The sequence below is a fragment of the Sorex araneus genome, chromosome 5 (assembly GCF_027595985.1).
Source record: "Sorex araneus isolate mSorAra2 chromosome 5, mSorAra2.pri, whole genome shotgun sequence".
NCBI lineage: Eukaryota > Metazoa > Chordata > Mammalia > Eulipotyphla > Soricidae > Sorex > Sorex araneus.
The window spans coordinates 179,702,208-179,724,571 of record NC_073306.1 but is presented as its reverse complement, the minus strand read 5'-3'; the positions used below and the strand labels follow the sequence as shown (position 1 = coordinate 179,724,571).

General features: G+C 46.9%; 1 protein-coding gene across 1 annotated transcript in view; it reads right to left on the bottom strand.

Annotated features, from left to right (window-relative positions):
• Window positions 1-22,364, bottom strand: part of CWH43 (cell wall biogenesis 43 C-terminal homolog) — a 63,009-nt gene that overhangs the window by 26,778 nt on the left and 13,867 nt on the right. Inside the window, exons 5-10 of the mRNA XM_055140699.1 lie at window positions 19,245-19,446; window positions 13,408-13,496; window positions 7,982-8,239; window positions 4,727-4,852; window positions 1,947-2,026; window positions 260-365 (exon numbers count right to left, since the gene is read on the bottom strand). Of these exons, the coding sequence (XP_054996674.1) occupies window positions 260-365; window positions 1,947-2,026; window positions 4,727-4,852; window positions 7,982-8,239; window positions 13,408-13,496; window positions 19,245-19,446 (861 nt within the window). The remainder of the gene's footprint in view (window positions 1-259; window positions 366-1,946; window positions 2,027-4,726; window positions 4,853-7,981; window positions 8,240-13,407; window positions 13,497-19,244; window positions 19,447-22,364) is intronic.

The window sequence follows — 22,364 nt, the reverse complement described above, 5'->3', positions numbered from 1 at the left end:
AAGAGCAAAGACATCTGAGGACCCTCTGCAGAAACCCACAGGAGGCTCTGTTCTGGTTCCATGGAATTCAACTGCTCTCAAGACAGATGTGGTTGCAGAAACTCAACCCTCCAGCTGCTGCTCACAATACAACAAACAGCTTTTGTGAAAGATTCATGCATGACCCAGGAAAACCCACTCCAGTGACATACGATCTTGCATGAAACAAAAGTAACAGGAAAGTTCTCCAAATTGGGAACTTGTTCTGGTCAGACCGTACCTGTCTGATTGAGCAGCTGAGCTGATCTTTCGAGACTGGACCATCCCTCATTGTCATAGCCAAACCGGAAAGGCCAGATGGCAGCAGACACCTCTGAGGCCGGGGCCTGGAAAGTTGTTGGAAAGGAAACTTAGGGTGACTCTGAGCAACAGCAGTTTCTGTGACTGTTTTCTCCACCTCGCTCTGCAAATTTCATATTTCAGCATATTATCTGTGTTGAATTCATAAATGCAAGGTGAAGTTTCCTATATGGCATTCTAGTGAATAGTCCGGGAACTTCTGGCTTAAGCTGAGGTGTTAGAAGGTATGTTGGGGAAATGAGTATTTATAATACTAAGCATGGTATATGGGAGCCAAAAATTCAAAACAACCCAGCTGCTCTTTCCATAGAAAAAACAGGAAAGCGGATGAATGAGTAACTGGTGTTGGGCTTCTCAGGGAGTTGGTGGCAGGATGCATGCCTCGAAGGTGTAAGGCCTGGGATCACTCTGCAGTAGCACCCCAAAGTGAAACAATGACTGGTGTCCCATACAGGTCATGGAAGACTACTACACAGCTCCAATTCCTAACGTTGGGCTATCGTGTCCATAGAAATGAAACTCACAAAGACAGAGCTTCAAAAAGGAAGCTGCAAAATGTAAGTGTCAGATGTCATGTAGATAAAGTTAAGAAACATGGAAAATATTATCGTGGACATATTCTAGGTAGAAACAATATTTAAAAAAGTGCATGAAAATGAGAAACCCCTTATTTTGGACTAGGGTGATTCTTTTTCCAAGAAGAATGAGATGACAAAAAGCTCTCAGTTTTTCAATTTTTTTTATAACCACTTTCCAGTTTACACTCTCGTCCATTTTCTTTTCCTCAGATAACTTTAATTCTATTATTAATGTCTTCTGGATTGTCTTTTACATCGCTTTGTCTGTTTATCGATGTTCTATATATTGCCCATACAGAAGAAATCATCCAATACTTGTCTTTTTTCTTTCTGATTTCAATAACTTTGATAATTACCTGAGCTCCTCCTATTTTTTTGAAAATGATTTAAAAAACCCTTTCAAAACTACCTCAACAGTATTCCATCATATAAACTCACCCCCTCTTTTTTAACCAACCATTTGGTTATTTAATTTTTTAACCAACCAAAGAGCAGCGGGGACTTTGGGCATTTTCATGTTTTATTCTTAAAAATCTCATATTTTTGCCATGAGCAGCATCACAGCACAGAAAAGACCATTATAAAGTAGTTCTTTGTTTGCAGGTTAGATATGTCCTGTTCTGGGAAGACGAAAATAAATTCATGCAACAAAATCACCAGAACTGTCTCTAATAAATACATGTGTCTATCCTGTCCCCAAAAACTCAACTTTCTGAAACAACTCAGTGATATTACTAGCCTGGGACCTAAGAGTTGAGAAGATGGGTCCTTCTGGGATGTTGAAGACATGAGAACCAGGCTGAGAGATAAGCCATGATGCTGAGATGGGCCGCACGGATGGATGCAGAGCTGTGGACCCTGGTTTGATCCCAACACCCCTGAGACCTGCCATGAGTGAACCTTGAGCACAGAGCCAGGCGTAAGCCTTGAACACTGCTAGGTGTGGTCCAAGCACCTGCCCTTCCCCAACTAGCCAACAACAATAACAACAATAAACAAAAATCTATATTAAAAACTTTGACTACTTACCCCTTTGCCCAGTTTCTTCTCGTAGCTTTTATGCCGTAGTCCTAATCCCAATAAACCGACACCCACAAGCAGACACAAAACTAAGCAGAGAGAAGAGACAGTTACTTAAAATTAACTTTATTCTTTAAAATCTCTGTTCTTTAAAAATCATTTTAGGAAATTATTGACTTTACTAGCCAAGAAGTTTTAATTGGAAATGTCTAATTCTTGGGTTAACTGTCATGTGTGACGTGGATACATAACTCATGCTTTCTTGAAACCGCAGATACAAGGAATTTCCCTGAAATTTTCTGGGGACCATGAGTTTAAAGTAAGAATAAAATTTAAGGGACAGAGAGAGAGTTTAATGGGTGCACACTAAGAATGACTCCCAAGGCGGTTGAGTCTGGTGCCCACCCAAGCAGAGCCCCCAGCAGCTGCTTGCTTCCACAATCCAAAATCACTGCCGTACCCCCAGCCTGACTTCACCGTCTCAGGACGGACTCACCAAGATATAATCTGCTGAAAATCTGGGTATGCGGGTTTTGTGACTGAAATCTTCAGGCTTTCTTGGAGTTGGGATGGGCACCTCCCCCATTTTCCAGTACTCATGGAAGCACTGGCAGTCACCCCCACAAACCAACTTCAGTGTCACCATGTAAGCTCTACTACCAGCCTTGCTTCAGGGACCCATAAATAAATCTCAAAAGAGATAAAAAGTCACAGTTAATCTCAGACCCTCGCATGGATGAACAGAATGGGGTAAATCAGAGGGCAGTGGGTTGGCCTGGAGCCCGTCCAAGCAGAGCTCCCAGAAATTGCTTTTTTCCACAATCCAAAATTGCCGCCATACCCCTGGCCTGACTCCACAATCTCAGGATGGACCTCACCAAGATATAATCTGCTGAAAATTCGGGTACGTGGGTTTTGTGACTGAAACCTCCAGGCTTTCTTGGGACTAGGATGGGCCACCTCCTCCACCTCCCTGTACTTCCGGAAGCCTTGGCAGTCACATCCACACCCCAAAGCAGCACCCAATTTAAAAGTTACTCCAACCTTACCGTCCCGATAAAAATACTGAATGCCCTGAACAAACACCATGGCCTCTTAGGACCTGTATTACAAACCATAACACACCAAAGGAAAAGAGAAAGAGCAAGAAGAAAGTGCCTCACATAGAGGGAGTCTGGGGGTGGGGCGCTGGGTGTTGGGGGATGGTAGGGAAACAAGGGACATTGGTGGTGGGAAATGCACACTGGTTGAGGGATGTGTTCAGGATCATTGTATGACTGAAACCTAATTATGAACAGCTTTGCAATGGTCTATCTCAGAGATAATTCAATTGAAAAATTTTTTTAAAGTAATGTGGAGTTCATGCCCAACTCAATCAGCTTAATCAATGGCTGAATAAATAACAGTACTCCTGCATTAAAAAAAAAAGGAGAGAATGATTCCCCAGCAAAAATATGGAAATAGCTCCCACCCCCAGCACTGCTGGATGTGGACCAAAAACAAACAAAAGAATAAATTATAAATATATACAAGAAGTAATAGATGAGAAATCAAGTCTTCACTATCAAGAATCAGCAGGGGGAAAACAGCTGCAGAATCAAGTCCACAATACTTATGACATTGGAACTTCTCATTGCTTTTTGGAGGGGATGGTTATTGACCCTTGAGCTTTGCATCTGACTGGACTACTCCTGGCTCTATGCATAAGGGGTCACTCCCAGTGGTATTCAGGGGACCATGTGATGCTGGGGACTGAACCAGGATTAGCTGAGATCAAGGCAAGTGCCTTGTGCTATCTTTCCAGCCCAACATTGGACTTTTAAAATCAGAATATAAAATAAGCAAACTCAATATGTTTAGAAAAGTGAAAGAGTGTATTCAATAATAAAATAACTAAAGAATAAGAGGTTAAGTTAATGATCAGGAAATTGTAAATAAATCCAATCTCTGGAAATGAAATTTTATCAAAATTTATAATGATTGAAATTAGAAATCCAACAGACTGGGTAGACAGCAGAGTAGACAGGCTGAGTAGAGAATCATTAGAACAAAGAATATTGAAATTCTGCCTATTAAAGCATCTTATCTATGTGAGAAGTGAAACAGAATACAGTATATTTAGAGTTGAAATTGTACAATATCAAAAATTTCCTTTAAAGTATGTCAGTGTGAGGCTGGAGAGAGTTCACAAGGCTGAGCACATGCTTTACATGGAGAAACCCCAGGCTCTAGCCCTGGGAGCACTGCTGGAAGTGAGCCCTGAGCATTCAGCCAGGAGTAGCCCCAGAGCTGCCACATGTGGCCCCAAACCAAAAACAACAAAAAAGGTATTTCAGCATTACAAAGTAAGGTCAATAGCTGAAAACACACTGGAAACATGTTCATAATTGCTAGAATCGAGTGACGGGTACATGAGATTTACTATGCTCTTTAATTTCATATATCTTTGAAATTTTACATTTATATTAAAATTCATTTGGGAGTGGTTTGTTTTACTAAGTGGTACTAAGTCCCAGCAGTACTCAGGACTTACTCCTGCTCTTTGCTCAAGAATCACTTTTTGCGGGGCTGGGAGGATTATTATGTGGTGCGGGGGGATTAAACCCAGTCAGCCACATGTTGGCAAGCACTATCTTCCCAGCCCCTAAAATAGAGGGGTGCAGAGAGGGAGGGAGGGAGGGAAGGAAGAAATAAAGAGGGAAAAAAGAGAAAGGACACAACATTTCATGTATTTTTCACTCTGAGAAGCACAGGAGAGAGAAAAAGAAACAAAGACAATCCACACTTACAAAGCTTTATGTATTTTTCACTCTTTCTGAAAAGCCCTTTTGGACTGTTTTTTGTTTGAAGAAGAAAGTCAAAACTTTTCTTAGGACCAAATCGCATGCTCAGCCCAATAAACGCCATCACAGTTCCTGTTGAAAGAGGAAGAAAACTCACATCATATTTTCATTCCAAAGCCCTCCCCTGGGGGAGTTCCAGAACCACAGTTTCATTTAGATATGCACACCACATAGACATTCATTTACTGAGCTCATTCATTTCAGGACCTAAACCATGACTGTGGGAACTTAGGAGGCTCACACAAATCAGCGAGGGCTCTAGAAATTTGCCTTCAAATGAGAGGACCTCAGCCTTTTCCTGAAGAAAGGTTTGCTTTAATTTCCTGTTGGGTTCCTCATCCAAAAGTCTCTGACTTTTGAAGGGATAGGAGCAGGGGCTGGTGCGTATGAGAAATGCATCTTCCCAACTGCCTTACTGGTCCTCATAGAAGGCTCCTGCCAGAACTCACATGGCATTACCAGGGCCGCCTCTAAAGTAGAACACAACTGGGATACATTGCAGAGAACATATTTACATATGTTGTGTACTAGCTTGCATACTTCTAAAATTTTCTTAGAGCAAGCAGAGACAGAGGAACAATATGCCAACAGAGGAAACGGCAAGGAAAGGTGAAGCTTAGGTGGAAGGCGAGCCAAAAAGACTTTTGTAAAATTTCCAGGGAATAACAGGAGAAACCGAGGTGATGCGTGCACAGCTCATTTCTGACTGGATACCGGTCTCTTGGACTTCTAAGAACGCACCCTTCAGAACATTCTAAAGCCGTCAAGTTATGCTTAGAGTGGCTCTTACTTCCATTCACATTCTCCACACAGTAGGCCCCCTAAGCAAGGCGGAGTAAGGAGAAAGCAGGGCACTGCACAGGAGGACAAAGCAGGACAGAGAACGCGCACCTGAAAGAAACCAGAAGGAACACACAGTTGGCAGAGCCCAGCACAGGACCACGTGAGGGCAGCCACAAAAGTATTCTGAGAGCCTGAGTATTCGCTAGAAAGATATGACACCACCCCCCACCCCAGTTCTTTTAAAATGCATGTCCTTTAAAAACATTTTCCAAGTGAATTGGTGCGGGCAGACGTCTAGTTCACGGGCTGACGATGTTGCCCAGAGAGGGGAGTGATGGAGGGCCAGGGGCGTGGGGAAGTGAGGAGGAAGACTGGAAGAAGCTTAGGGTATGTGCAGCATTCACCCAGTCTTACAAACTCTGAAGACCTATTGGAACTACCGAGAATTCGTTTGTGGGGCTGGAGTGATAGTACAGTGGGTAGGGTGTTTGCCTTGCACGCAGCCAACCTGGGTTCGATTCCCAGCATCCTATATGGTTCCCTGAGCACCGCCAGGAGTCATTCCTGAGTGAAGAGCCAGGAGTAACCCCTGAGCATTGCCAAGTGTGACCCAAGAAGCAAAAAAGGAAAAAAAAAACTCATTTGGTCAACACTGGGCTCTGGGCCTGGAGCGAGGGAGAGAGGAAAAGATAGAAAAGGCCCCTGCTCTCAAAATTCAGCCTGTTCAAAGAGATCCGGCATATGGGAGGGTTATTGCAAATATGTTGCATGTCTTCATTGTCATCTGTCCCCACTGAACTCCAGCTCTGGCCGGGCAGGACATTGTTTCTTAAATCCTAAGCACACGAGGCTGTGTGGTAGAACAAGTGGAGGGCTTTGATCCAAATGACCAGCATTTAAAAAATAATTAATTAATTAAAAATCCGCAAACTGTGGGGGCCGGGTAGTACAGGGGCTGAGGCATTAGCCTTGCATGATGCCAACTCCAACACCATCCCTGCAGCACATACAGTCCCCAAGCACTTCCGGGAGTGATCCCTGAGCACTGCCAGGTATAATCCCCAAATAAAACCTAAACTATAAGGCTGGAGCGATAGGACAGTGAGTAAGGCGTTTGCCTTGCACGTGGCCAACCCAGGTTCGATTCCCAGCATCCCATATGGTCCCCTGAGCACCGCCACGGGTGGTTCCTGAGTGCAGAGCCAGGAGTGACCCCTGTGCATCACCAGGTATGACCCAAAAAGCAAAAAACAAAACAAAACAAAACAAAACAAAAAACCCTAAACTATAAACCACAGTGCCTTAAAAAGAAAAATCCTAGGTACCTGACATGGTCTCTAGAACATAGTAGGAGACAACAATTTTTTTTAAATATACATAAGGAAATGGGGGAAAAAAATGAATGAATAAACAGACAAGACCTGAATCCACTGCTAATACTCTTTGTCTCCACAGTTTTCAAAGATATTTGTCCTGGAACCATTTGCTATGTTTTACCTAAATGAAAATGAAAGGTAGCATTTGATTTGGATATGCTTCATAGATTCCAATAATCTCATTACTGAAGACAGCTAGGTTTATGATATTTTAATTGTAATAGATAAGTTCACAACCACTGAAAGGGAAAATGCCTTTACTCTGTGATTTGGAATTTTTCAGGTATGTTGTGATTTATATGTGTGAATATATTGGTAAAAATATGGCCAACACAAGTCATAGATAAAACTAGGGAAAACCTAAAAAAAACCTCATAATTCTTATGTATATTTATGTACTGGTCACTGAAGTGACCTCACGGATCTGACCCTCTCCCCAACACAGCACAGAGCCCAAAGGTTCCTGTGAAAGAAAACTCCTCTTTCACACTTTATTGTATATCCAACTTGCTTTTTCACAACAAATTAGCTTAAGAGATTCTCTTCAGTTAATAAATATTACCGAAATTCATGGATGAGCTAGATGTAGGTTGCTAAGTAATCACATAGATATTTCTCTCATTAAATCTCAGTTATACATCTTATCTGATCTTATTATAGTTTGGGTTTGACAGTTACAGTAACACCAAGGTATACAGAATTGATGTTCAAAGTCGTCACATCCCACACTACTTAAGTGTCCACAACCCCCCAGCACTGTCTGTGTCACCTCTGGTCCAGTTCTTACCTCCCCCTTTCCCCAAAGTTGGTAATGAGTATTGCAATCCTATCATCTGTATTTCAGGAGTTCACGTTCATGTCCGATATTATACTATTCCCACTACCGGAGTGCCAATATCACACCCCCAGGTCAACTGTTGTGGTTAATCAAGACAAAATTCTCCTATTTATTTCTATTGAGTCCTGAAAACCACTTAATCCTCGCCGTCCCGAGGCTACCTCCACAGAGCTGCTTTAATTCCGTCCATCCCATGGTACTCACCCAAAAGCACATCGGATCTTTCTCGAGCATAGACACCTCCTGGGACAAACTTAAAAGCCGTGCACCAGGCACAGAAAAGGATCTCCAGCATGTAGAAGGTCATGGCCACGGTCATAGCTTTCCCCGGGTTGGGCCCTGAGCTCAGAAGGTGCCCCAGCACCTGTGGCCACACAGAGCCCGTGAAGAGGGCCAGCACAGCCCCCGAAAGCGCCGCAGCCCAGGTGGACAGGTAGAGGAGGCCGGCGGCTGAAGCTGCTCCTGCAGGTGGTGGAGAAGGAAAGGCGTCAGACAGAGGGGCAGAGCCAGCGCCCCCAATCTCTGTTAACCTGTAGGCATCGATGGCCAGGTTAGAAGGCTTAGAGGGGGCACTGTGCTGGGGCGCTGAGGAGGGAGATGGCGGGGCCAGGGAGCGTTGCTTTGTTCAAGGTCTCATTGCTGCTTTCAAACACAGTGAGAGGTGGAATGTCAGTGGGTCTAAAACTTTCCGCCAGGGCTGCTGCTTCAGAACAGGTAGCACTGCACTCTAGCACTGTCGTCCCTTTGTTCATCCATTTGCTCGAGCAGGCATGAGTAACGTCTCCATTGTGAGACTTGTGACTGTTTTTGGCATATCGAATACGCCACGGGTAGCTTGCCAGGCTCTGTCGTGCAGGCGAGATACTCTCGGTAACTTGCTCCATCTCTAAGAGGAACGGAGGAATCAAACCCAGGTCAGCCGCGTGCAAGGCAAAGGCCCTACCCGCTGTGCTATCGCTCCAGTTCATCTTCTCTAAAATTAAAAAAAATTATTTTACTTTTCCTGGGTATCCCAAAGAGGAATCAAAAGAGCTATGCTAGGAGTATCACATCTCACTCAAGTGAGAGAAGGAATCCGAAGTTCCGACCTCCGTCAGTGGTCAAGAATCAGGGACGCTGTCTCATTTGCCAAGACATCAAAAATCAGATGGGCCGGATATGTAATGCAATTCAGAGATGATCGCTGGACTAGAGCTGTTACCGACTGGACGTCAAAAGACCACGTGGCTGCCCACCAATGAGATGGTCAGACTTCTTCATCAAAACCCGGAATGAATGATTTGAGACTCTTCCTGTTCTGGAGTGAGCAGATATCATTGGGCTACACTAGCACGTGACAGGGACAAATGGAGACGTTACTGGCGCCCGCTCGAGCAAATCGAAGATCAACAAGATGACAAGTGATACAAGTGATTTTACCTTTCCAAAGATTTCATAAAAAGGCTGTAGGAGGGCCAGGAGCATTGTGACCACAGCTGTGTCCTAGGTCCATGCAGTGCTGGGGGGTCAAACTTGGGGCTTTGGACATACCAGGCTCTGCCACTTGAGCTGCAGCCCCAGCTCCTTCCCATCAGAACGCTGCCCCATCCACCATGTGTCAGTGGCCTTTCCCGGCCATGCAGCTGTGAGGAAGCTGTGAGTGAGATGCTGCCCAGCGCCTGGCAGCACAAGTAGTCATTCTGGTACCCAGCACGCCTCCTAGGGGTTGGGAAGCTGTGCTGTCTGCCTGACGCTCGGGAGGCACTTAGTAAACGTTTGCTCATTTGCTGGGTCCCCCCAAAGGACAGAAAGTCCTGACCAACTCCTGGAAAAATCCCTTCCAAGGCACCCATAAGGGTCTTAAAGAGCCCGTAGGCTGGAGCTGTGAGAATAATATGTTTTCCTGGAATAGAACACCATCTGCCCGTGTCCACCAGCGGCGTCTCTTGTGAGCCGTCCTGCGGAGGTATCTGCTGCATGGTCCTCACTGGAGAAGAAGTCTAAAACAGGAGGAATGGCGGGGGGGGGGGGGGTGCCCATAAGTTTTTCAGGGCTCTCTGCTCCCACCCATCAATAAATGGTGCCCACTTGGCCATCACAGGGCAAGGCTGAGTGCCTTCCTCTACGCTTCAAAAACAGTAGCCCCCAATAACGGGAGAACCAGCTTCCAGGTCCTCTACAACCCAGAGTTGAACCCCACTGAGAGCCCTCCAAAGACTTCAGCCTGACCACAGTGCTTTCCGTTTGTCTTTAGGGGAACCACATCGGGTGGTGCTTGAGGCTTATTCGTGGCTGTGTGCTCAAGGACCACTCATGGCGGGGCTCTGGTTGTGGGTCGGGGACCCTATGGGGTGCTGGGGATCAAATCCATGTTAATGACCCCCTTTTTGAACATCAGATGTGGCATACAATATACACACTGGTATATTCACATTTTATCTTTTTCACAACTGCTTCATCTGAACTGGTTTTTGTTTGTTTGTTTCAGGCTGAGTGTTTCTAAATAATATTCTTCAAATCTTGTTTGTTTTAAGGCCACATCCGGTTATGCTCGGGGTTACTCCTGGCTCTGCACTCAGGAATCACTCCAGGTGGGGCTTGGGGGACCGTAGAGGATGCTGGGGATAGAGCCTCAGTCTAGGCAAACATCTTACCCACAGCACTGTTACTCCGGCTCTATTCTTCAAACCTTTATAACATCTAAGACACCAATACCAAGAGCTGTTCAGTGAATATAAGTTGGATATTCTAATAATATGGGTAATAGCCAACACGGTAGCTTTCAATAGATTATAATTTTCATACAAAACTGTAGGCATGTTGTATAGTACACTGGGATCCAACTGTGTGTGTTGGTATTTTTTTAAAATAGAACTTTGAGGGAAAAGGAAAGAGCAAAAAAAAAAGAGAGAGAGAGTTATGTCAACTATAGTGAGTTTTGTGTTGAATTATGGAATGTAATCAAGGTAAAGAAAAAATGAAGTGAAATTCATTAGTTATACAGTAGGGGGTAGGGGGTGGGGGCGGGGGGTATACTGGGGTTTCTGGTGGTGGAATATGGGCACTGGTGAAGGGATGAGTGTTTGAATATTGTATAACTGACATATAAACCTGAGAACTTTGTAACTTTCCACATGGTGATTTAATAAAAATTATTTTTAAAAATATAAAAAAAATAGAACTTTGATTTGATTTGATTTGTATTTGATTATAGATATACATATGTATATATCTATATATATTGGATTTGGGGTTGTTGTTGTTTTATTTTGTTTTTCTTTGCAATGCCAGGGATTGAACACAGGCCCTCACACAGTCAAGCCTTGTGCTCCTCTCTTGAGCTACATCCACAGCTCTGATTTTCCTAATTTCCTTGCAAACATTAAAACTGAACACTACTAGGCCGGGGCAATAACTCAACAAGCTGAGTGCATGCTCTGCATGCAGGAGGCCCGGCTTCGATCCCACACATAACATCCCAAACACTGCCAGAAGAAACCCCCGAGTACAGAGCTGGTGGTAGCCCCCAAAGACTGCTATGGGTAGCCCAAATTTTAAAAAATATTAAGCTACTGTATTTCTGCACATATGAAATCTTATTGGCCATTGTCATAATTAACTTCATGCTGAGGTCCAATTGAAATTGCAGATTTTCACAGCGATTCCCTTGACTCCATTCCTCCTTATGACAGTTTCCAGAGATGAATCCCAGTGGCGGGCGGGAACCATCTGTACATAATTAAGTGCGCGCTCCAGCTAATTTCAGGTGAGCTGCCCGGCCGAGAGGGAGGGGAGCTCGTGAATGATGGCCCTGCTCCCCGCTCTACCGCAAACAGCCTATTAGAAGTGATAAATCTGGGCGCTCCCCGGGTCTCCTAAAGTACTAGGTAACACTTCAGAGAGACACTAAAACGAGATGAGGGTTCACTCTCGGGGCTCTGCCCTACTTACCTGGGAGCTTCGCTCTAAGCGTATCATCAGCTTTTCTGATCTCTAACAGTTGCTGTGGCCCCCAGCTTTCCCATGTTTACGCTGCAGCTGCTAATGACCTGCCCGGTAAGCATTTCTGCTTCCCAGCCATGGGAGCGAGCGGGGAGGGCAGACATGCTGAGCAAGCTCCCAGATTTGGGAAACAGCGCACTCCAGACTGCGCCCCGCTGCCCAGAGAGGAAGGTGCCGGAGGTGCTCATTGCAAACGCAGCATTAACCGAGCGCCCCGGCCCTTCTCTTGAGGAATCTCATGAGGTGTGTGTGTGTGTGTGTGTGTGTGTGTGTGTGTGTGTGTGTGTGTGTGTGTGTGTGATGGCAAGAGAGTTCACTTCCAGGTTCATCCCCACCCCCGGCACGCTCCAGAAAACACACAAGCAGGTGAAGCAGCTCCGCATGACTGCGCCAGCGTACACAGCTCGAGCAGGGAGAGGCTCCGGTGACCTCGTCCACTGGGCCACATGTCTCTGGGTGTACTGGGAACGGAAGGTGCAGGCTGAGTAGAACGCTAAGGAGCCCTGTGTGCTCCCAACCCAACACATGATCTTGTGCACCTGCACGCACCCCGGACAGCTCTCTGTCATCTGCTTAGTGAGCCCCGGGAGGAATGTCTGTCCACACAGAGACCAAAACCCAGGGCTTGCTCTGATACACAGTGGAGGGTTTATTTTTTTAATTAAAAAAAATTTTAGAGGAGGACACACTGGGAAGTGCTCAGCTTATTCCTAGCTCTGTGCTCAGAGATCACTCCTAGCAGGGCTCGGGAGATCATATGGGATGCCAGGGATTGAACCAGGGGCACAGGACACGTGTCCTACCACTGTTCTATTGCTCTGGCCGTGGTTGGCTGGTTGTTTTTTTTTTCAAACACTAAAACTGACTTCAACCAGTTCTGCCTCTTAAGGGGGATGGTGAAGAGTGACCCAATTGGTCACCAGATGGAACTGGCTTGCTTCTGAAACCTGCCAGCCTTCCCTACTGTCTTGGGGTCCTCGCTGTGTGGCCAGGGGAAGGCAGGCTGAAACCTTTGAATAAGTAACTAAGGACACCTTGACCCCCGACCTAGCTGGCCAGAGAGGTGAGGAGCTGAACTTTTACAGGCAGGAGGAAAGGTAAACTGAGGTGGGGAAAGATCACTCCAAGGGCTCGAGCACCCCAGGGTTGATCTTTGGCACTGCATGGTACCAGGAAAAAAATCCAAACACTGAGTCAGGGAGGGCCCCACCCAGCATGAGTGGAGAGGGAGAGGGACAGGGAGAAGAAGAGGGAGAGTTTTTCATTATTGAGTCCCAACAGTGGGCTTCTGTGAAAACAAGAGAAGCAAAGAACCTTGGAACAAGGATGAATTTGATGGTGTTGTGGCTATGTATCGGCCTTTTCACAGCCCTTCAGTGAAATCTGTGGCCGGCCTGATTGCCTTTGGGAGACAGGCACGGTCCTGCAGCATAGGCAGTGGGGGAAGAGCCTGTTCCCGGAGGAGAGGGAACGGCCAAGAAGGGGCTAAGTGCCCCAGGTAACCAGGTGGGAAGCAGTGGGTTCCCGCCGGGAGCAGCATGTCTGCTTGGCCGCCTCTGTCATTGTTCCCAGTGATGAGACACGTGCCTGCAAGTGAACTCAAGGGCCAAGCTGGACAAGGGACCCACCTGCAGGTGGACTCCACATACCTGTAACCCACCAGATGAAGCTGGTAGCAGGAAACCAGGAAGCAGTCGAGAGCACCAGTCCGCTCACCAAGGCCAGCAGAATCACACCGCTGTCAAGACAAGAATAGGCTCTAAGGCATCTTGAGAAGGTTCCTAAGGTGTCCCACATTTAAGAGAAACCTCTCTCCTATGCCTCAGTGCATCAAAAAGATGTTGGTGAATTATGACAATAATGGTTGGAAGGGATCGCTCTGCATTGGAGATGTGTGCTGAAAGTGGGCAAAAGACCAAGCAGGACGGCCTTCCAGTATCTGTACTGCAAACAATAATGCCCAAAAGGGAGGAGGAGGAGGAAGGGGGAGGGGAAGAAGAAGAAAGAGGAGGCTGGGGTTGGGGGGGAGGGTGGTGACAGGAGGGATACAGGAATCCTGGAGGGATGGGTGTTAAAACATTGTATGACTGAAAATCATGAAAGCTTTGTAACTGTATCTCATGATGACATGGTGATTCAATTAAATAAATAAATAATTTTTAAAAAGATGTTGGTGGAATATCCAAGAAAATCATGAGCGCCCACAGGGAACTGATAATAAATGCTCCCAGAACACTGAAATAGCGACTCTGATCTGAGATGCTAAATAGAAGTAACAGGGGGCCAGAGCGATAGTACAGTGGGTAGAGCATTTGCCTTGCATGCGGCCAACTGGGGTTCAATTCCTGGCATCCCTTATGGTTCCCAAAGCACTGCCAGCAATGATTCCTGAGTACAGAGCCAGGAGTCACCCCTGAGCATGGCCAGGTGTGACCCCAAAAGACAAATAAATAAAAAAGAAAAGAAATGACAGAGCCAGAGTGATAGTACTGAAGTTAAGGCGCTTGCCTTGCACCTGGCTGATCTGGATTTGATCCCTGAAACTACATATAATGGCAGCAGGAATTATACCTGAACACAGAGCCAGGAGAAAACCCTGAGCGCAGCTGGGTGTAGCCCCAAACCAGTAAATGAATTAATTTGATGAATTATTAAACAACAGAAAAACTGAACACTACTTGCTTGAGTGTTAGTCTCATAGTATGTTTTACTTTTTTATATCTCATTAAGTGCCAGAGCGACAGCACAGCGGTAGGGCGTTTGCCTTGCATGTGGCCAACCCGGGTTCAATTCCTCCACTCCTCTTGGAGAGCCCGGCAAGCTACCCAGAGTATCCAGCCCGCACAGCAGAGCCTGGCAAGCTACCCATGGCATATTCGATATGCCAAAAACAGTAACAACAATCTCACAATGGAGATGTTACTGGTGCCCGCTTGAGCAAATCGATGAGCAACGGGATGACAGTGATACAGTGATATATCATTAAATAACTTTTTAAAAGTGAAGTGGGAATGGGATTTCTTCAGCTAAGTCCACCAACCTAACCTAAGTGTAGCTTCAACCTCCCCCTGCCTCCCCAGCAGCCATGCCAGGAACTGAACTCAGGGCCTCAGGCATGCTGGGCAGGTGCTCCAGCCTCTGAGCTACCTCGTGGCCCAAGAATGCAGTTTTAACTGGTCAGTGTGGAATGTTCTGATCAGTGCCAATGAGGTCATTGATTCCATCTTCCCAGGGAGGACAAGATCATCTGCCTGGGCCTTTACCCAGTTCCCACAGGTAAACTACCTAACCATGAGGTCATCTTCTCCCCCACCCCCAACCTAACTTCCTTCTACTGCCTTTATGGTTGGTTGTTTTGTTTTGTTTTGTTTTTTTTAATTCATTGTAAGCCCTTTAACCTTCCTGGAGCTCTCTGCAGCCAATTCATACATCCTTCAATAATTCCAATGTCATCTTGCTATTTTCTCAATTGTAGTTTTATTTTAGAGCCACCCCTGACTGAATGTTTACTCCTGGCAGTGCTCAAGGGACTGTGCTCCAAGCCAGCAAGTTCTGTCTGCCCAGACCGGACTGGTGACCTCTGCGGTCTTCCGTCCCCAGTGCAAACAGTCACTCTATTTCCTCAGCCTAATGAATTATAGTCCTCATGGGCTCCACCACCTTTCGGTATTTTAGTGCCACACGCAGTGGTGCCTGGGGGCTTCTCCCAGCTCTGCGTTCTGGCTCATTCCTGGCAGAGGGACTGGTGAAGCCTGTGCTCAACCCACTGCCCTATTCTTCCGGGCTTCCCCTGCAACATTTTCCATTATTCTGCTAAGGGCAAGAAAGGAAAAAGCTACTGGGATCATTTCTACTTAGCCCATCTCATTTCTTCCTGGTCCCTGCCTCAGGACTGTTTTTCTCTAGAATCTCTGCCACCCCAGGTTGGTGTTGATTTATAAATGTGTATTTCTAAAATAGCCACAAAGTCTTTTGCTATTTGGCAAAGACTATTGAAGAAAGAAAACAATGAATTAACTTGAGGGTGAAAGTAGCAGCAATTATAGCTACCACGTGGTGTTCCACTTAATGACTCTCGGGGAAGAGGGGGAAGATACTGAAATTACCCTAGACCCTAGATTATAGAAATGAGAATACTGCCGACGGAAAGGAATTGGGGGAAGGGGAGTAAGGACTGTCCAGAGGTAACAGGGTAGGGATTAGGGGCCCACAGGCACAGGTGTGGGGGGTAGAAGTGTGGTATATGGATATAGCTAACCCCCAGGGCCAACAGGAGATCTACAACAAGGCAAGCAGGAGATCTACAACAGCCAAACTTTCCAATGTGTCTGTCAAGGAGGCAGGCTTGGGGCTGGGAGGGAATCTGGGGACACTGGTGGAGAGAAGTTAGTTGGCTTTGTTGGAGGGACTGGTGTTGGAACATTGTGTGCTTGAAACTCTAAATTAAACAACTTTATAAATCATGGTGCCTTAATAAAAAATTTAATTAAAAACCCACAGTTTTAATATGCTATGTGTATAATTATCTTATTTAAACCTCACTAGTGGGGTGGGGAGGGGTATGGGGTGGGAGGGGGTGGGAGGGATGATGGGGTCATCAGTGGAGAACGGGTACTGGTGGAGGGATAGATACTCAAGCTGTATGTGACTGAAACACAAGCACGAGAATATGTAAACCTGTATCTGTACCCCCACGGTGATTCATTAATAAAAAAAAAATTTTTTTAAATAAACCTCACTAGTCTGGAAGAACTGTGAAGGATGAATGCGAGGCCATTCGGAGCTAAGATGGTAAGGACTCTGCCAAGGCAAATATTATTGGGGACAGGGAGAAAGGGGTTGGGTTGAGACAACCAGTCAGGAGACAGGAGAATGACCAGTGTGGAATGGCCAGTAGACAGTAGACAGCAGCCCTAGACGGTGGAAGCACACAGAAGGCCTTGCCTCTCGTGGGAAAATATGCTTGTGCGTGCACACGGCAAAGCTGAGTAACCACAACACTCAGCTAAGCAAACACCTTTTGTACAAGGGTAAGAAACTATTGTGTCCCATCCTTAAACATGGTAACTTCACACACTTCCCATCTTTGATCAGTTCCCATCTTTGATCATTTCTCTTAAGCAGCCGAATCACAATGCTATTTTTACCTGAGAAGTTATTGTGTTACAGAGACGGAACACCTCAAAAGATGAGAACAATGAGAGTTGGAATCTACAACGAGGTGGAAGAGTTGGAAGGTAAGGCCTTGCGTGCAGCTAAACCCACCTCAATCCCCAGCACCCCATATGGTTTCCTGAACCTGCCGGGAGAGATTGCTTAGCACAGAACCAGGAGTAAGCCCTGAACACTGTCAGATATGACCTCAAAAACCTCCAGTTAAGCAAACAAAACAATATGGAGCCATGAAAATCCAGGTAAAAGACCCACTAACCTACAGATGACTTCCGTTTTCCTTATATACTCGTTATATTACATGTGGAGAGTGCAAGTCACACCCACCATACCATGACAGTTTACTGCCATGGTGATGCCAGAAAGTCACTAAATATGGTTAGAACTTGATGATACCTTGGCTTGAGAAAATTTCCACCCCCCAAATCCTTGTTCTTCAAGAAGCAGCACAAATATTCTACCCCTTAGCTGATTTATCCTGTTTCTATACATCTACACATTAAAAATGTATGTGGGAACGGTGCTCCTTTCTTCAGGGCGAACTATTTCAGTGAATGGAATGTTAGAAATCATGCTGCCCCACTTTTTGTTTGCTTGTTTATTTGTTTGGGGGCCATACCCAGAGGTTCTCAGGGCGTACTCTTGGCTCTGTGCTCAGAGATCACTTCTGGTGGGCTTGGAGGATTAGCGGGGATTGAACCTAGGTCGACTGCATGCAAGGCAAGTGCTCTACTCTCTGTGCTATCGCTCCAGCCCCGTCATGCTGCTCACTCTTTCAGGTATGCTACGCCCTGATGCTTGAGGCCTATTCTCTAATAAACTGGTTTCTAGGCTTCTTTTCTCTGGGACTCATGTTTAAATCCTTTGCTCTGTGGATCAACTCTTCTCTGGTCCCTTTGCCTTTACTGGGCACTTCCTGCAACAATAGATTAACTAGTATGCATGCTTTTTTTTTTTTTAAACACATGGTATGGGAACTACACCTAGCAGTGCTCAGGGCTTACTTCTGGCTCAGGGGTAATTCCTGACAGTGCTTGGTGGTGCTTAGGGATTAAACTGGAGTCTGTGTGATGCAAGACAGTGCCTTAAGCCCTGCACAACCTCTCTGATCCCATTAACTGGACTTAAACCCAGTTTGATGGTGAAAACAAAGAAGACTGACTGACAGAACTCGAGACTGACTCTGCACTCCCGCTGGAGAGAGCCAAGGCCTGTGAGAACATATCTTGGAACCTGGGACCTCCATCACACTTGGACAGGCTACATGTGCCACCTGCTAGGTCACGCCCAAGTGTCATGCAGTACAACGGGGCCTGTGTGCAAATGTAGACACTCCAGCCTGTTAAGAAAAACTGAATATTTAAGGGGAATGGCTAATGGTTCCTCCAATTTTCTTTTACGTGAAAGGCTGGGTTTGGCCGCAGGAGGGAAAAGGTGTCGGAAGAGGAGGCCAAGAAGCAGAACAACACTCATATCCAGGTGCTGCTTTTCGGAAGCTCCCGGGTCAGAGCCACTTCCGGAGGGGCACAGAGGTTATGGGGCTCTCCCGTAACCTGACAAGAGAGATGCCTGGCCAGGCTGCCACCCTCCTGTGCTACCAAATCCCCACCCTGTAGAGAAGCATTGGGTGGGTCTGGGGCCGGCCAGGTGGGGGTAGCCAAGAAACCCCAGCCGTCCCCTTGTCTGTGAATTCTCTTTTGTAGAGGGACCTGAGGAACCCACGTAGAAGGTTCCAGAACCTCTTGCTTGGCTGTACATAGTCCCCCAGCACACTCCTCAGGTGCTCCTCAGACAGAGTAAACATCCTTCTCTGTCCTCCCTCTCCAGAGCACACACATGGATGCCTTGTGCCTTTTCTGGTAACCCCAGAGCACGGACCAGGAAAAAGAGGGCGTCATGCAAGTCTAGCCCCTCAGCTGGGAGGAATGTCTTCCTCCTCTCCTGTCAGGTCACTTCTTTTTTTTTTTTTTTTTTTTTTTTGCTTTTTGGGTCACACCCGGCAATGCTCAGGGGTTACTCCTGGCTCTGCACTCAGGAATTACCCCTGGCGGTGCTCAGGGGACCATATGGGATGCTGGGATTTGAACTCGGGTCAGCCGTGTGCAAGGCAAACGCCCTACCCGCTGTGCTATCACTCCAGCCCCTAGGTCATTTCTCTTTAGGGGAGCCATACCCACCGTGCTGAGGGACCACTCCTGGCAGTGCTGAGGACTGAACCCAGGGCTCCCACCTGCCAAGCACGCGCCCCGGCCCTTTGAGTTCCATCCCCAGCCCCTCAGTCATTTCAGTGATTGCTTCCCCAAACCCAACTCACCCAAATGGATTAGGATCCGGCCCTGGATGGGGATGTCCACTCACTGCCCACCTGGAAACAAGGGACACTTCTCCAAAGATCCAGTGGGTGATGAACATGAGATTGCCCAAGGCAGCTCCTGCCAGCACAGAGTTGGACCCCGCGGCCGCTGCTCTGCGCGCCTCACCTGGCTTCTTGTCCTCAGCTTGACTGTACTCGTCATCTAGAATCGAAAACCCAGAAGGGTCAGCTCCACAGACACTTCTCCTCTACGGTTAACAGATTTTTTTTTTTTTAGTTAGTAGGTGACTCTTGGCTTCGAGCTTTGAGATGAGACATGGCAAGGCAGAACAGAAGGTGCTGACAGCGGCTCGGGGCAGGGAGGCTGTTTCAGACGGGCTAGACTAGGAACTGTGTAGGGAGAACTACAAGAGAAAAGCAGGTGGGCCAGAGAGAAAGCACAGGGGACAAGGCTCTGCTCTGCACACAGCTGACTCTGGTTTCATCCCCAGTCCCAGATTTGGTCTCCTGAGCACTGCCAGGAGTAACCCCTGAGCACTACTGGTTTTGGCGAGGGGAGAGAAGAGGTTGGAATGATAGGACAGCAGATAGGGCGCTTGCCTTGTATGTGGCGGACCTGGGTTCAACTCCCAGTATCCCATATGGTTCACCAAACACTGTCTGGAGTAATTCCTGAGGGTAGAGCTAGGAGTAACCCTTGAGTATTGTCAGGTGTGGCCCCCAAACAAACAAACAATTTTTTTTAATTTTTAAAGATAGAAGGAAGGAATAGAGAATAGGCCAAAAGTTATTTACTTATTTTTTTGATAGTAGTAAAAAGAATATACGGTCAAGTGAACGGTATGTTCAAGGGTCCTGTGTGGTCCAAGTAGAGCAGGATGCTTCTGAGAAGCAAAGCCACTTCTGTCCTTAAGGAACAAGGCGAGAGATACCCAGTTCTCTAGGTTCCCAGAGCACTACCGGTCCACCGACAGAGCCATTTCCATGTGCCAAGCCTGCTTCCAGGCCTTTAGATGAAGCCGTGTATTCTCACCACTCGGTGAGGGCAGCTCTACGAGAAATACCATTTTACAGATTGGAAAACAGCCCACAGTGACCAGTCACATTGTCCAGGATCATACACTGGAAAAGAGAAACTGGAGCTGAACTCAGGCAGCCTGGCGTCCACAGCTGAGTACTTCACTGCAGGGGTCATTGGACCAAGAGGGCCCAATGCATGGAGTCAGTGACGTAATGTACAGGAAAGTGACCAGGGACCAGAAAGATAAACAGTGGTTAAAGTCAATGCCTTCCATGTAAATCCCCGGCATTGCATATAGCTCCTCAAGCCCTGCCAGGATTTGTCCCTGAGCACAGAGCCAGGAGTAAGCCCTGAGCAGCTGGGTATAAACCAAAAAAGGAGAGAGAGAGAGAGAGAGAGAGAGAGAGAGAGAAGAGAGAGAGAGAGAGAGAAAGGAAGGAAGGAAGGAAGGAAGGAAGGAAGGAAGGAAGGAAGGAAGGAAGGAAGGAAGGAAGGAAGGGAGGGAAAGAGAATGAAAGAAAGAAAGAAAGAAAGAAAGAAAGAAAGAAAGAAAGAAAGAAAGAAAGAAAGAAAGAAAGAAAGAAAGAAAGAAAGAAAGAAAGAAAGAAAGAAAGAAGAAAAGAAGGAAAGAAAGATGACAACCAGGGGCTGGAGAGATAGCACAGTGGGTAGGGTGTTTGCCTTGCACAAGGCCGACCCGGGTTCGATTCCCAGCATCCCATATGGTCTCCTGAGCACCGCCAGGGGTAATTCCTGAGCGTAGAGCCAGGAATAACCCCTGTGCATCGCCAGGGGTGACCCAAAAAGAAAAAAAAAAAAAGAAAGAAAGATGACAACCAAAGAAAATTCTGGCAGGAAGATTTCTTTGAAGAAGCAGAAAGCCTGTGCGCAGATAAAGCCCTCAGGATGATAAGAGGCCTCCTGGGGCCAAGAGAAAGATATTTCTAGGGTCGAGCACATGTGTGGGGTATGGGAGGCCCCGGGCACTTAACAGTCTGATTCCAGGAGCGATCCCAGGCCTCCCAGCATGCTGGAGGCGGTTCTTATTAAAATAAATAATTTTTAATTAAAAATAAAAAGAGAGGGGGGCTGGAGTGATAGCACAGCGGGTAGGGTGTTTGCCTTGCACGTGGCTGACCCGGGTTCGATTCCCAGCATCCCATGTGGTCCCCTGAGCACCGCCAGGGGTGATTCCTGAGTGCAGAACCAGGAGTGACCCCTGTGCATTGCTGGGTGTGACCCAAAAAGCAATAATAATAATAATAATAATAATAATAATAATAAATAAAAAGAGATAAAGAGAAAGGTAGTTCGGGGGCCAGGGCACATGGCTTGCATGCCAAGCACCTGTGTCCCACCCCAGCACCACAGGCCACGAGTTCCTCTAGGGGGGCACTCACGGCCCTCTGCCCCACTGGGTCCGGATATCCTGCATTATCAGGCCCAAGCACAGAACTGTCCAGCACAGTTGGTCAGTTATTACTGGGGGTATCCCCCAAATCCTTGCTTGGAACCCATTTTCAGCTCCCACCAAAGACAAACCAACAACAACAACAACAACAACAACAGCAAACCAAAAATACAAAGTTCCAGAGTTGGGAAGAAAACTTCTGCCAAGAGAAGGAGGAGCAGAGCTGAAGGTTGGGGATGAGGGAGAAGGCGGCGGGATAGACCATGGCCATCTGGAGACTCCGCTGGGGAGCTGCAGGAAGCGAGGACCCCTGGAGTGAGTGCAGAGCACCGGCCTGTGTTCTGGTGAGCGAGAATCCCAGGAGCCCTGCTGTGGAGGTGGGGGGCACTGGGGAGGGGTCCTGAGCTCTGTAAATAGGGGCACAGGACCAAAGCAGGAAGGGAGGGACCCGCGACTGGATCGTATACAAAGAGGAGAGACAGAGGCAAAGTCAAGTCAGGAAATGTAAGAGAATACCCTGCCGTGAAGATCCTTATCCGAGGCCTGAGCCCGGCCCGGAAAGGTCCCGGCTTTGTAAGACATAAAGCACAGGGACCGGTTCTGGACGCCCTGACGAATAGTAACGTCACTGGCCACCTTGCTCGCATGATCTTATCCTATTTTCACTCCACCTGTTTCATGCCAAGAT